We start from the raw sequence: 15,104 nt of genomic DNA, 5'->3' as shown, positions 1-15,104 counted from the left end.
AGTAGATAAAGACATTCAATAAAAGTGCATGACTGTGAGCAACTCTCAGGCTCTAATTTGATGTTCTTTTTATTTCTCACTGGCTTGCTGTGCTTTATGCCTCCCTGATAACCTAGTAACACCCAAATTTTGTTTTTCCTTAGTGTTACCTAAATTTGTTTTTGAATTTTTGTTTTTCCTTAGTCTTACCTAAATTTGACAACAGTCTTAGAAACCTAAGATCTGAGAACTAATAATCTTATGATGTTGGAACCTTGGGTAAGCCAGTGTGCAATATATTATTTTAATTTGGTCACGGCTACCATCCCATTTGAGATTTTTTCCAACCTTTTTTTTTTTTTGGTCTTTTTTTTTTTCTTTTTATGGAGAATAGGGTCTCACCATGTTGTCCAGGCAGGTCTTGAACTCCTGGGCTCAAGCCATCCTCATGTCTCTGCCTCCCTAACCACTGGGATTACAGGTGTGAGCCACCACACTGGCCCATGAGATTTTTTTTTTTTTTTTTGAGATAGAGTCTCGCTCTGTCACCCAGGCTGGAGTGCAGTGGTGCAATCTCGGCTCACTGCAAGCTCCACCTCCCGGGTTCACATCATTCTCCTGCCTCGGCCTCCTGAGTAGCTGGGACTACAGGTGCCTGCCACCACGCCTGGCTAATTTTTTTTTTGTATTTTTAGTAGAGACAGGGTTTCACCATGTTAGCCAGGATGGTCTTGATCTCCTGACCTCGTGATCCGCCCGCCTCGGCCTCCCAAAGTGCTCGGATTACAGGCATGAGCCACCGTGCCCGGCCTTGGCCATGAGATTTTTTTACTACCTATTTTTAAATTCAGTTTGTGGAATTTTAAAATTTGAAGTATCAAATGGGATATGTTTAAAGACCTTGAAATTCCCTTTCCAACTATAAGATTTTGTGACATTTCTGGCTTGTTAAGTACAAATAAGAAAGACATTAAGGAACCAGGATAAAGTTCAAATGGAAAGAATCATCGTTGCTTGCCAACTTTTAATGAAGAAGTAATTCTGCTAAAATCTAAATATTTTATTTTATGTAAATGAAATTCTCACAACCATGACGAGTATGTTCCTTATAATATCTTTGGTAAGGAAATTGCTTGGAACTTCTCAACAGAAAATACCCTCAGATATATCGAACAAGAACACAAGAAACATGGTTCTGGTTCTAGTGATACCATGACACTTTTGGTGACATCTTAGTTAGGTCCCAGTTTTGGTGCTAATCTCTTTAGAGCCCAACAAGACAGGTTGTTACCAGTTTGGTTATTTAACCAGCTGTGGGAAAACAGGGTTCATCTTTGCATCATAGGCACCCTGTAGGTAGTTTCCTGTGTATAAATATATGATTCAACTGTATATACTGAAAGAAAAATACCATACCCTGAGAACCTGTGCCCCCAGAATCTTGTAGGTTTTCCCCCCCTTTTAACATTTCTCTCCAATCTATGTAGAATTTATGTTGGATGAGTATGAAGAAGGGCTTTAAAATGAGGCTTTTCATTCCAAGAGGCAAGTGAATTGTCCCATTGTTAGCGATCCTTCTCTAGTGGTTTGTGCTCTAATATGTCAGATTCTTGAATATCCCAGAGCAGGTTTCTCGCTGTCTCTTCTGAGGGCTGTATGCTTGTAGCAGGAGCTCTGAAGTAAGCTTGCTAGGCCCCACTCCTGACCAACCTCACCACCTCTAGGCCACGTGACATGGGTAGGCGTACACCACCTTTTTGAGTCTCAGTTTTTTTAAATCTGCAAAAAGAAAGATAATAATAAGGCCTACTTTGGGACTGTTGTGAGGATCACATGGGAAAACACATGGTAAGTGCTCATATTAAAACATAAAAAATCCTTAGTCGCTGTGGTTTCAGTAATTGTGGCTGTATGATATGTTAATATCCGCACACAGGTGCACTTTCATCATGAGTTATCAACATTGGCAGAGGTAAGAGGAATGGACAATGAGAAGTGACATTTCAAGTGTATCTTTCGTATTTGTTAAATGTCCACAGGGCAGGTGGCTAAATGAGTTAATTTCCTTCCATACCATAGCATGCTCTGCAGTAAGAGGTCAAAAATGTGCGTGACAGGGAAAGATGCCCTGGATGTTAAATGAAAAAAGAAGCAAGTGGTAGAACAATGTTATCATTCTATTTTTGAAAAAAATAAGATGTTACACCCAGCAACTCGTGTTTTTAGACAGAAGGAAATGTCTGGAAGGATTACCACCAGAGGGTGCAAACTGGTGGCCCCTGGGCCAAATGTAGCCAGCAACTGTGTTATGTGGCCCATACAGTACTTCTTATGGTGATGAATAGTTGCCAGCATTTACAAATTGAGAGATTTTACATAAAACCCTGAATTTCAGGCTTCTATTGAAAAAATTAGAATGTCTGCTCACCCTGGACGATTAACCCCTTAGGAACCCGAAAAGCTGGAACTGACCTAAGACAAAAACTCTCAGTGGTGCCCCAGTGCCCACCTGGCCTTTTCTTTCAGGTACCTGACCCCTGGTCCCAAATCCATTTGGGTTTATGAACCTCTGTCTACGTCTGGCTTTTTAACACCAGTGCATCCAGCAAATGGGATCGGGATAGAAAAAAACGTAGGGACTTTGGGAAGACTCACTTTTTACTTTATATACTTCGGTGTGGTTTGAATGTGTATACTTCTGTGTGGTTTGAATGTGTGACAGTGATGCTATGTTACTATTAAAATGTAAAAACCAATACATAAACATGTTTGAATACTTAGTAGTATCCTAGATGCCATAGAGAAAACTCCTGTTCCTTTTGATATCCCATTATAAAGCTCAAAATGATCATGGGCCTTGTGGATCAGAGCCTCTTACTATTGAAATTCTCCTCTTGAAGTGCCTTCTTCATGGACCCTTTTCAATCCGGCAGTTCTTGCTTCTGGTCAGAGCAAGGGCATCAGAGGAGACAGCCGTGCCCTGTTCTTGCTTCCTTTTTGCAGGCTGCATCCCTTTCCCCTGCCAGGGCATCTGTTGGCCCTCTCTCTGCCCCTCCCTGCTCCACTGCTACCTGCCCTGGAGCCCCTCAAGTTTCACCTCTTGCACGAAGTGCTGCAGCCCACGGGTTTCAGTTCTTCTTTCCCATTCAGTCAGCAGCCGGAAGTTAGGTTGAATCATTCTAGGATTTGTTCATGTGAATGTTTCCTTCCTCCTCCCCAAAGAAATAAAACGTACAATGCCCTGGTCGTCTCACATTTCCAATGAATCCTTACTGGGGTGAGGCTGGCCTTGGCTGCTGGGACTCCTTGAAGTGGCTTGTCAGAAAATACTCCAAGAGAGGAATGGCTGGGTGTTGGAGCCTCCCGCATTTCCCAGGGCACTGTCTTTCTTCATCGGCTGAATTGTCCCCAGAGCTAGCTAATCTCAAGTTGTTTACAGGCTTGTTCAAATTCAGGACCCTTCCTGTGTAGGAGGCTGGAACAAGACGCCTTAGGAATACCTGCCCTTACCCCTCCACCAGCCACCACTTAACCAGCTTGCTTTGTGGGGAGTCAGGCTTTAGGAAATAGGGAATCCCAAGGACAATCTGAAACCCACCTCTCAGTGGACACTGTCATTTGATCTGACACTCATTACTGAGTGCTTCCAGGTGCTAGCTCCATGGTGACCCAGATGCTTGCCTGAAAGGCGTAAGGCTTTTTACAGTGATTTCACTTCCTCCTTTCTCTAAGCAGGGGTGATTCCCTCACACTTTTTGAAGCAAGACCCAAGCCTGTCAGTTCAGCTTCCAGACCTATTAAAGTACTTGGTGTCTTCCAAAATACCCTGTAGTTCTGCACTGCCTTGCTGTTGAGCTTGCCAGTTCTTCTGCCTAGAACACCCGTCAGAACGCTGCCCATGTGTGTCTTGCTCTGAGAACCCTTCTCAGACTTTGTCCCCATGAAAAATGCATTTGCCAAGCTCACTTGTTTCCTGGACCCCTCAGCACTTTTTGCAAATTCCTGGCAACATGAATGGAGAGAGCCTGCTTTCTCATGAAAGTCTTGGATTTAATCTCCTTCTGTTAGACCAGAAGCTTGTTGTTCAAATGAACCTGCTGTCTTTGCTGGGTCCCCAGACTTTACTCAGGCTTGAGACAGAGGAAGACTCTTAAAAATCTGTGCATTTGTAAGAAGGCCCCAGGAAACCCTGGGCTAAATCTTAACAGCTAAAATTTGTAATTAGGAAGATTTTTGCAAGTCAAATACTACCCCATTAGATAACAAAAATAAATAAATAAATAATTGAGAACTACACTGGAGTTGTGTCTCCTTGAGTTTGAGACCCTCTGCCAATGTGCAAGGAGGGTGAGAGTGCTGGTTTGTTTGTGGGGAAGGAGTGAGCCAGGCATAGTTTTCAATCTGAAACCTTGTAGTTTCCTATGAGACAGTCTACCTCACCCAAGAGGTCTGGGTTTTTTATAAGGCAAGGAACTGGAGCAAGATGTTCATTCTGGTGAGATCCCCACTTCATAAAACAAGAAATGTCAGCCATGAATTATTTCCATAATAGCTCTGAGCAGGAAGACCTCTTGTTATCCATGACAAAAGTTGAAAGGGAGGTTTCCAGAAGCAGCTATTTTGAAAGGGCTCTGAAGAGAAGATGCCAGGTTTGCATAAGACAAAAAGAAACGGATGGGTGTGTAGTTGCTTTTGAACCGCGACTCGGTGTGGGCTCTGTATCCCGGGCAGGGCTACTGATTCTTGGGTAAAGTTCAAGTAGATCATTGATTCCTCTTTGAAGACCCAAAGCTCTCCTCCCACTGTCCCTTCTCCTAGTGATGCTTTATTTTCTATTTCACCCCGGTGTTTGGGTCTGCAAAGCTCCAGGCAGCACAGCCGCTGCAGCTGATGGGATGCTTCACATTGCTTTTGGTGGGGACCCAGTGAGCACTGTTTGTCTCTTACAGGCTGGGGATTGTCAGTCAGAAACTGAACTTCTGGTGTACCTTTGAATGCCCAAAGAGTGCTCTGCAAAAGCAGCAGTAGTAGGAGAGGTGGGGAGCTCTTGACTGGTGCGGCTCTCAGCCTCTGACACTTGTAACTGATGGCCCCTGTCACTTCCTGTCATGCAGCCCAAGTGGCGGGGAGGAGTTCCTTCAGGGAAACTATGCTCAGCCCTGTTCAGAGAATCCTGTGCACAGGGCTCCACTGCAGTTAGGAGCCGGCGAGTCCGGGTGGATGAGGTCAGAGCGCCCCATGGTGTGGTGCTGCCTCTTTGTCCGTTCGCAGGTAAGCCCCCTGCTGCTGAGCCTGGGATGGGCCGGCTCTCAACTCCCACCCGAGCCGGGTGGGGTGGTGCCAGGATCTGAGGTGTGGGAGGATGCAGTGTTCTCTTTACCTTCCAAGAAACTGATCAGGGAGCTGCTGTTAAAAGCACCTGGGATGATGGAGCCAGATTCCCGCCTCACTTTCGTATGAATCAGAAGAGCGCTGTGTGGCTGTGTTTAAGACCGCAGATGGCTTTGCTTGGTTGCGAGGGTGAGCTGAGTGGCGTGCATAGCTGTCAGGGCCTCCTTTAGCATAAGTGATTGGAGGGGAACAAAGGGAAGGGCTTTTCACGCTCTGCTGTGCAATGCTACTGTTTTAATTTTTGTAAGAGAATGGTTTTAATTAATGGGAAGGAAAAGAGGGAAAAGAAGGATGCATCCGCCTTCTGTTTTGTTGTTGCTATTTAATCACAAAGTGGATTTCCAAGATCTTCTCTTTTTCTTTGGATTGGAAGATGGCTAAACTCAGTTTTAGAAGTTCATGCTGGTTGGAGCAACTGTTTTGTAGATTTCCCTAAAGTGATCCTGGTGTTTTGAGTCTGTTTATTATTGGGAGAATGAAGTCAGATATTATCAGTGGAGACTCAGACTTGATACCATTCTCATTAAGAACATCGTTGTTTGGTTTGGGTTATTTTGGAAAGAGTGTCTGGAAATGTTATATTTCCATAGGTTGAAGAATGGTTAGGAGCTCTGAAGGTTACATTCCCTATCCCTTTTATTTATTTGTTTTTTGTGGAGGTAGTTGTTAAAGTTTTGGATGAGCCAAAACTGTTCTTTATTTGTTTGTTTGTTTTTGTTTTTTGAGACAGAATCTTGCTCTGTCATCCACGCTGGAATATAGTGGCGCAATCACGGCTCACTGCAACCTTGACCGCCCGGGCTCAAGCAGTCCTCTTGCCTCAGCCTCCCGAGTAGCTGGGACTACAGGCATACACCACCATGCCCTGCTAATTATTTCATTTTTTTTGTGGAGACGTGGGTCTTACTATGTTGCTCAGGCTCATCTTAAACTCTGAGCTCAAGCAATCCTCCTTGAGCTCAAGCTTCAGCCTCCCAAAGTGCTGGGGTTAGAGGCATGAGCCACTGCACCTGGCCTGCCAAAACTGTTTTTTAAAGGCAATGCCCATTGCTTTTTCTATTCTTCTCATCAGAACTATGTTCCTGGGACTGATTTCTGTAACCCTAATTCCAGCTCTTGTGTATGACCATTCTAGACATACTAATTTTTTTCAATTTTTTTTATTGTGGTAAAATACATATAACACATAATTTACCATCTTGACTATTTTAAGTATATAGTTTTGTGATATTAAATACATTCATAATGTTGTGCAACCATCACCACCATCCATCTCCAGAACTCTTTTCACCTTGCAAACTGAAACTCTATACTCGTTAAACAACAACTCTCCATTCTTCCCTCCCCCATCCCCTGGCAACCACCATTCTACTTTCTGTCTCTGTGATTTTGATTACTCTAAGTATCTCATATAAGTAGAGTCAAACAGTATTTGTGGTTTTTTGACTGGCTTATTTCACTTAGCATAATGTCCTCTGGGTTCATTCAAGTTGTAACGTGTGTCAGAATTCCCTTCCTTTAAGAATATTCCATTATTGTACATGGTGGTAATATTGCATGGAGCTCTGAAGGTTAACAGAGAAACAAATACTCAATTTCTCTGTGAATATACGACACTATTGCATAATTATATGTAGTACATATTTTGCATTTCATTATTACCTCTAATAGTGATTGAAAACTACCCTCTGTATTACAAGGCTGAAAGATTTGAGAGCTGTTTACTGCATGCCCCACATTAAACAGTTTTTCTTGTCAATTAATATTGTTAAACGGTGACATACCACATTTTGCTTATCCATTCATCCTTGGATGGGCCTTGGGTTGCTTTCATGTTTTAGCTGTTGTGAATAATGCTGCTATGAACATGAATGTACAAATATCTCTTAAGACCCTGCTTTCAATTTTTTCCCCGTAAGTCATTGGGGTACAGCTAGTGTTTGGTTACATGAGTAAGTTCTTTAGTAGTGATTTGTGAAATTTTGTTGCACCCATCATCCAAGCAGTATACACTGCAACCTATTTGTAGTCTTTTATCCCTCACTCCTCTCTCACCCTTCCCCTCAAGTCCCCAAAGTCCATTATATCATTCTTATGCCTTTGCGTCCTCATAGCTTAACTCCCATATCAGTGAGATCATACATTGTTTGGTTTTCCATTCCTGAGTTACTTCACTTAGAATAATAGTCTCCAGTCTCATCCAGGTTGCTGCAATGCCGTTAATTCATTCCTTTTTATGGCTGAGTAGTATTCCATTGTATAAATATACCATAGTTTATTTATCCACTCCTTGATTGATGGGTGTTCCATGATTTTGCAGTTGCGAATTGTGTTGCTATAAACATGCATGTGCAAGTATCTTTTTCGTATAATGACTTCTTTTCCTCTGGGTAGATAGCCAGTAGTGGGATTGCTGAATCAAATGGTAGATCTACTTTTAGTTCTTTAAGGAATCTCCACACTGTTTTCCATAGCAGTTGTACTAGTTTACATTCCTACCACCTGCTTTCAGTTTTTTTGAGTATATACCCAGAAGTAGAATTGCTAGAACATACAGTAATTCTATTTTGAATGTTTTGAGTAACCGCCATACTGTTTTCCACAATGGCTATTCCATTTTATATTCCCACGTACAGTGCACAAGGGTTTCAGTTTCTCCACATCCTCACCAACACTTCTAATTTTGATTTTTTTTCAATAGTAGCCATTCTAATAGGTGTGAAGTGGTATCACCTTGTAGTTTTGATTTGAATTTCTCTGATTATTAGTGATGTTGAGCATCTCTTCGTGTGCATTATTGGCCATTTGTATGTCTTCTTTGCAGAAATGTCTGTTCAAGTCCTTTGCTCACTTTCGAATTGGGTTGCTTATTTTTTTTGTTATTGAGTTTTAGGAGTTCTCTACATATTCTGAATATTAATCTCTTTTCAGATATATTATATGCAAATATATTATCCCATTCTTTGTGTTGTCTTTTTGTTTTGTTGACATTGTTTAGACATACTTTTTTTTTTTTTTTTTTTTAAGGAGACAAGGTCTTGCTCTGCCTTGCTCGAGCCCAGGCCCGAGTGCAGTGGCACAATCATAGCTCACTGCAGCGTTGATTTCCTGGGCTCAAGCAGTCTTCCCACCTCAGCCTCCTGAGTAGCTGGGACTACAGGTATGCACCACCATACCCAGCTAATTTTTTAACTTTTTTGTCAAGACCAGGTATTGCAATGTTGCCCAGGCTCGTCTTGAACTCCTGGCCTTAAGTGATCATCCCACCTTGGCCTTCCAAAGTGCTAGGATTATAGACGCAGGCCACTGCATGCCCCACAGATGTATATTTTTAATACTTTGATGTGACTGGGGTAATTTCAGCCTTTCCCCATCTCACTCACCTCACTATTTGTTCTCTTGACAAAGAATAATTTTTGAGTCTTTCAAGTATGAAAGTTGACAATATTCAAATGATTGATTACATGTCAGTGATAGTTAATGCAATGCTAATAACAATATAATACGATAATAACTTACATTTATTAGATGCTTATCTAAACACTTTACTCAGATTTGCTCATGAAAGTCTTACAACACTGTAGGGATTGGCTATTATCATTATTCTTGTTTTGCAGATGGCAAAACTGAGATTTACAGAAGATAAATAATTTGTCTAGGTCACCTACATGGTTAAGTAGTGGATCAGGTTTCAAACCCAGGAAGAATGGATTCAGAAATGATGTTTTTAGCCATTAGGTGCTATGTGATAACTTTAATATGGGGTCCTTCCCAGATCTCCTATTATGTGCAACATCTGCAGTAACACTTTGCTTTCCAATGATTTGGTAAGTTATCCCATTTTGGTGAATGTTTGCTGTGGTCCAGTTAGTGCCTAAGTAAGAGGCACCTATGACAAGTCACTACTTTCTCTGGACTCAGTTTCCCCACTTGTCAAATCAGAGATGTCTCTAAACTCATTTTAGCTCAGATATGAATCTAAAGTATGCAAATATCTTGCACCAAAAGTCAAAAATAGTTTTCACATCTGCCCTACTTCAAAGTCAAATGATTTAATGAATGATTTAATTAATGTGTTTAAGTACACATTTCCCAAGGATATCAACTAGAACTCAATGTAATTGGCTGACTAGCTACTTTATTCTGCTTATGAACATATATATGTGTATATATATATGTATATATATATATGTGTGTGTATATATATGTGTATATATATGTGTGTGTATGTATATATACACATATATATATGTATATATAATTTTTTTTTTCTTTTAGAGACAGTCTTGCTCTGTCGCCCAGGCTGGAGTGCAGTGGCATGATCATAGCTCACTGCAGCCTTCACTTTTTGGGCTCAAGTGATCCTCCCCCATCGGCCTCTGGAGTAGCTCAGACCTTAGTGTGTAAGGGCTTAGCAACAACAGGACTCTGAAGCACCTATGTCCTGAGGTAAACATGGACGTAGTTTGATTTTGTGGAGGGAAGGAAGCAGCATATTCGATGCAAGGTGGAGACTGCATTTTAAAGCCACTATTCTAGCCATGTTTTTACAGCTTGCCCAGGACGCCAAGTAGGAGCCATGGAAGGGGAAGTTGATTCAAACCAGATCCTAAAAAGGCCTCTCTTGATGGAACACTCAGACGTGTGACTCGGAGCGGGCAAGGTCAGAGTGGTGACCCCAGCTGTTCACCGGGACAGAAACAATGGGTGGCTTTAGGACCTAAATATAGACAAAGTGGATGTCACTTAGGGAAACTCATTCCTGATACTGGCCGGGGTGGGCAGTTCTCTTGGGAAGCGGCTCCTGTGTGCCAACCCTTGCTCTGCCAGCCCTCTTTTTCTGAATATCTCTGTCCATATTCTAGCTTCCCTGCATTCTTTGGGCACCTGCCTCAGCTTGGCAGCTTTGAAATAACCCATGACAGATCCTTATTTCCCCATCTCTCCCTTCCAAGTCTTCCTTGCAGTGCTTACCACCTCTCTCCCTTTCCTCTCACAGACCCCGCCCAGCCCCTGCCATAAACCCCAGGTGTCCTCTCCACCATATTCCTTGTGGAGGGACGAGAGCACTGGGCTAGGAGTCAGGAATCTGAGGATCAAGTTCTGGATTTTGCAGTTAACCCTGGGCAATGGTAAACTTCCCCAGTACAAGGTTCTCCAAGCAGAACCAGTGGAGACGTAGCCATCAAGGACCGAGATCCTGGAGGTTGCAGCCTGAAGTCAAATCCTCACTGTCACTTACTCTGTGACCTTGTTCAAGTTCCTTACCTCTCTGGGCCTCAGTTTCTTCACCTGCAGGATGAAGATGCTGATAGTACCTGCCTCATAGGGTATCAGGAATTTATAAGATAATATCTGTGAAGTGCTTCAAACAGCTTATCTTGTTAGTGCTCAAAAATGCTCACTATGATTATGATTGTGATTTTTAGGAAAAAATCACTCACATTTTTCATATCCACATACCACCGGTACTATTATTTTTCAGTTACTGTATTTCTTTAAATTATCTCTTTTTCGTTTCTGTTTTTGGCTTTTTAGGTTTGGGTTTTTTGGTTTGTTTTTGTTTATTTTTTAGACTTAGACACATCCTAAGCAGTAATAGCCCTGAAATCACAGGTTGGAAATGCGTTTCCTAAAACATATTATAATAAATATATACAGGTCTATTGCATATGGTCTGAGATGATATTATATCACCAGTGGGGTCCACTTTCCATGCTTTGGGGACTGCAGAACCAGTGGCTCTGAGCATCTGAGGTCCAGTTTGCTGCCTCTAGTGATTTTGACTGTACTCATCACATCTTTCCATCAATCAGGCACTGCCTGAGAACCATCTTTGTGCTGGATTCTGCGCCAGATGCCAAGGTGGCCAAAATATGGGTCTTTGGAGTCCCCACTATCTTCTTTGAATGGAACATTACCAGCCCAGAGAAAATGGGGGAGAGAGGGACACACACAAAGTGACCTAATTTCTGAAACTCCCTCTTAAAAGTAAGAAAAGCCAGGGCCACTCTCCCTGCCTGAAACCTCTGGAGTTGGGTAAAGGAGATCATCTCAGTCAGCTTTTGCTGAGTAACAGCTACCCTGAAACTCAGTGGCAAACAATAACAAACATTTATTCTTATGCTTATAAGTGCGCAAGTTGGCTGGGGTGGTCTGTCCTACATGGGTTCATTCTGGACAGTGCTACTCACGTATATATTCTTCTCTTGTGGAGCAAGCAGAAACACATGATGTCTCGTAAGATGTAGGCTCCGAGTTGGTACACTGTCTCTTTCACCTCACAGGATCAAGCCATGGATGTCAGGGAAAGGCATAAATATTTGCTGAAGAATAAATTGATCTACCACCAAGATCATCACCATTTACTTACTGAACCCACATTTACTGAGTGTGTATTGTGTGAAGCACTCTGCATGTTGCTGGGAGTGGGGGGTGTTAAACGTAGTAACAGTAAGTGATGAAGGTGATGAGAATGCCTATCCCAAGGCCCGGCATGTATTAGGTCCTAAATGAATATGTGATGAATGATGATCTACTGGTACCTCTTGAGTGCTGACTAGTGATCAGTATTTCACAGGGATTATTTCATCTTATCTTCCCAGCCCTCTTGGGCAGATACAGCAAGCTCGGGTCAGACAAGTGCAAGGCTGTTAAATGCTTGTGATCTTCTGATATGAGAAAGGGAGAGTTGATGGAGGCATGGCAGCAGGGAGAGGCCACATGCCGTGAGACCATCCCTGATGCTGGGGAGAGAGGCAGGCTCTGCACCAGCCAAGCACAGGTTCAAATCCCTTATGTGTATATTTCCATGCGCACTTTGTGGACTGTTTTGGGCACAAACTCTTCAAGCACCCACACATACTAAGAATTTAACATGGTACTTGGCCTCTCATAGTTTCACTACATCACTAGCCCTCTGCCTTCCTGAGTTCATGTGTATCTTTGAGTATTCTCTTTAGAAAACTGCACATAGTTGTGAAAATGTCTGTACGGCCTCCTGGCTCCTGGTGAAGAACTCTGCTCTAATTTTTCACTCCATCCATTCTCCCTTCTCCTTCTTTCTCTCTCTTAAGAAATTACTCCAGAAGCGAAGCGGTGTTTTTCTGTATTTGTATGCCAGTGTCAGGTCCAGGGTCTGACTCGTATTAGCTGCCCAATGAGTGTTTTCTAACTGAGTGAGAGAATAAAGATGATAGTGTTGATGATACCTTGTTTGCATGTGCATAGCGTCGGGGAATTTTTGAACTGAATGAGATAGAACATACATGTGCATGTGTCATTATGATAGAATGATTTCTATTCCTTTGGGTATATACCCAGTAATGGGATTGCTGGGTCAAATGATATTTCTGTTTTAAGGTCTTTCAGAAATCACCACACATAGCATCCAACCCCTTTATTTTCTGGATTATAAAACTGAGACTGGATTATAAACCTTACCCAAAGGCATACAGCTAATAATAATAATATTATGATTATAATTAACATTTCCCCCCAAGCAGATACAATTAGATCTCATTCCCTCAGTACCTTTTCAGAATACAGGGTCCATTCTGATGTATCAGTTTTATGGATCATGTTGCAAAACTGAGTTGTCTTGTCCCTCGTATCTGAAGCCAAAGACATGGATGAGAGAAACATATTCCACATCTCAACTGCAGAACCATTATGGTGTGAGCCCCTTAGGGCAAAGTGCTTGTCACCTCACCTCTTTCTCTGGATCTCCCCTTTCCACTCTGTCCTTCAGTTCTTGCCCAGAGCTGGGTATATGGACATGGAGATGGGGACATTTGTGCTGAGGCTGGTCAAGCTGTGGGTGGAAGGTGGATTACAGACAGAGCAAGGGAGGAATTTGTTCCTGCAGAGTCCTGGAAATCTTATTTGGAGCTGTTCTTCTATTCTTAGTTTTGAAGGCACTTTGTTCTCTGGTGCATTGTTTTAACAGCCATCAGGAAATCAGTCCCCGCTCGGGGTCACTGGTGTCTGCCTGTGGCCGCCCAGGTGGGAAGTGTACTGGTTTGTTGCAGGGTTGATCCTTTGTCATCAGGATCATTGTAGCCCTTTCTCCTTTTGTTGCCCAGCCTGTCTGCATGGGGCAGGGAAGGGTAAGGAGGCTCTTTTTCTTTGTAGGAATAATAACTGTACTTCTTTTGTTCTTTTAAGTTCAGGGGTACATGTGCAGGTTTGTTTTATAGGTAAACTTCTGTCATGGGGGTTTGTTGTATCGATTATTTCATCACTAAGGATTAAGCCCAGTACCCATTAGTTATTTTTCCCGATCCTCCCTGTCCTCCCACCCTCCACCCTCTGATAGGCCCCAGTGTGTGTTGTTCCCCTCTGTGTGTCCATGTGTTCTCATCATTTAGCTCCCACTTATAGGTGAGAACATACAGTATTTGGTTTTCTGTTCCTGCATTAGTTTGCTAAGGATAATGGCCTCCAGCTTCATCCATGTTCCTGCAAAACACATGATCTCATTCTTTTTATGGCTGCATAGTATTCCATGGTGTATATGTACAACTTTTTCTTTATTTGGTCTACCGTCGATGGGCATCTAGGTTGATTCCATGTCTTTGCTATTGTGAATAGTGCTACAACGAACATACATGTGTATGTGTCATTATGATAGAATGATTTATATCCCTTTGGGTATATACCCAGTAATGGGATTGCTGGGTCGAATGATATTTCTGTTTTTAGGTCTTTATTATTATTTAGGTCTTTCAGGAATAGCCACACTGATTTCCATAATGGTTGAACTAGTTTACCCTCCCACCAACAGTGTATAAGCAAATAACTGCATTTATTTCTATGTAAAAAGAAAGATGCTAAAATCAGGCCTCTACAGCGTTGTGCCCTCTGGAGCAGTGTTGTCCAATAGAAGTAGAATGTTGGCCAGGCACCGTGGCTCATGCCTGTAATCTCAGCACTTTAAGAGACTGAGGCGGGTGGATCACCTGAGGTCAGGAGATTGAGACCAGCCTAGCTAACATGGTGAAACCCTGTCTCTACTGAAAATTAGCTGGGCGTGGTGATGCAGGCCTGTAATCCCAGCTATTTGGGAGGCTGAGGCAAAGAATCGCTTGAACCCAGGAGGCAGAGGTTGCAGTGAGCTGGGATCGTGCCATTGCACTCCAGCCTGGGCAACAAAAGTGAAACTCCATCTCAAAAAAAAAAAAAAAAGTAGAATGTGAGCCACATTCGTGATTTTAAGTTTCTTAGTAGCCACATTAAAATAAGTGAAAAGAAGCAGGCAACATTAATTTTAACAATACATTTTAACTCAGTATATTTCTTTCTTTCTTTCTTTCTTTCTTTTTTTTTTTTTTTTTGAGACAGAGTCTCGCTCTGTCGCCCAGGCTGGAGTACAGTAGTGTGATTTTGGCTCACTGCAACCTCTGCCTCGCAAGTTCAAGTGACTCTCCTACCTCAGCCTCCCGAGTAGCTGGGATTACAGGGGCCTGCCACCACGCCCAGCTAATTTTTGTATTTTTAGTAGGAACGAGGTTTCACCATGTTTGCCAGGCTGGTCTTGAACTCCTGACCTCAGGTGATCCACTCGCCTCGGCCTCCCGAAGTGCTAGGATTATAGGCGTGAACCACCACACCTGGCCCAAATACTAGCATTTCAACCTGCAATAGCTATAAAAATTGTTAAGAAGATGTTTTACATTCTCTTTTTCGTACCAAGTCTTCAGTATCCAGTGAGTATTGTATACTTAGAGCACATC

The 15,104-nt window shown here is 42.5% G+C and overlaps 1 protein-coding gene across 8 annotated transcripts in view; it reads left to right on the top strand.

Moving 5' to 3' along the window:
* Window positions 1-15,104, top strand: part of ARHGEF3 (Rho guanine nucleotide exchange factor 3) — a 349,977-nt gene that overhangs the window by 155,350 nt on the left and 179,523 nt on the right. The window contains exon 1 of one of the 8 annotated variants that reach the window (XM_004034343.3): window positions 5,096-5,250. The exons of 6 other annotated variants lie outside the window; for them this stretch is intronic. In XM_004034343.3, the coding sequence (XP_004034391.1) occupies window positions 5,200-5,250 (51 nt within the window). In that variant the 5' untranslated portion in view covers window positions 5,096-5,199. Of the gene's footprint in view, window positions 1-5,095; window positions 5,251-15,104 lie in introns of those variants that run through there. One more of the 8 variants, XM_055383175.2, reaches the window with a different exon arrangement.

The sequence above is a fragment of the Gorilla gorilla genome, chromosome 2 (genome assembly GCF_029281585.2).
Source record: "Gorilla gorilla gorilla isolate KB3781 chromosome 2, NHGRI_mGorGor1-v2.1_pri, whole genome shotgun sequence".
NCBI lineage: Eukaryota > Metazoa > Chordata > Mammalia > Primates > Hominidae > Gorilla > Gorilla gorilla.
The sequence above is the reverse complement of the archived record's forward strand: the minus strand, read 5'-3'. Positions and strand labels throughout refer to the sequence as shown.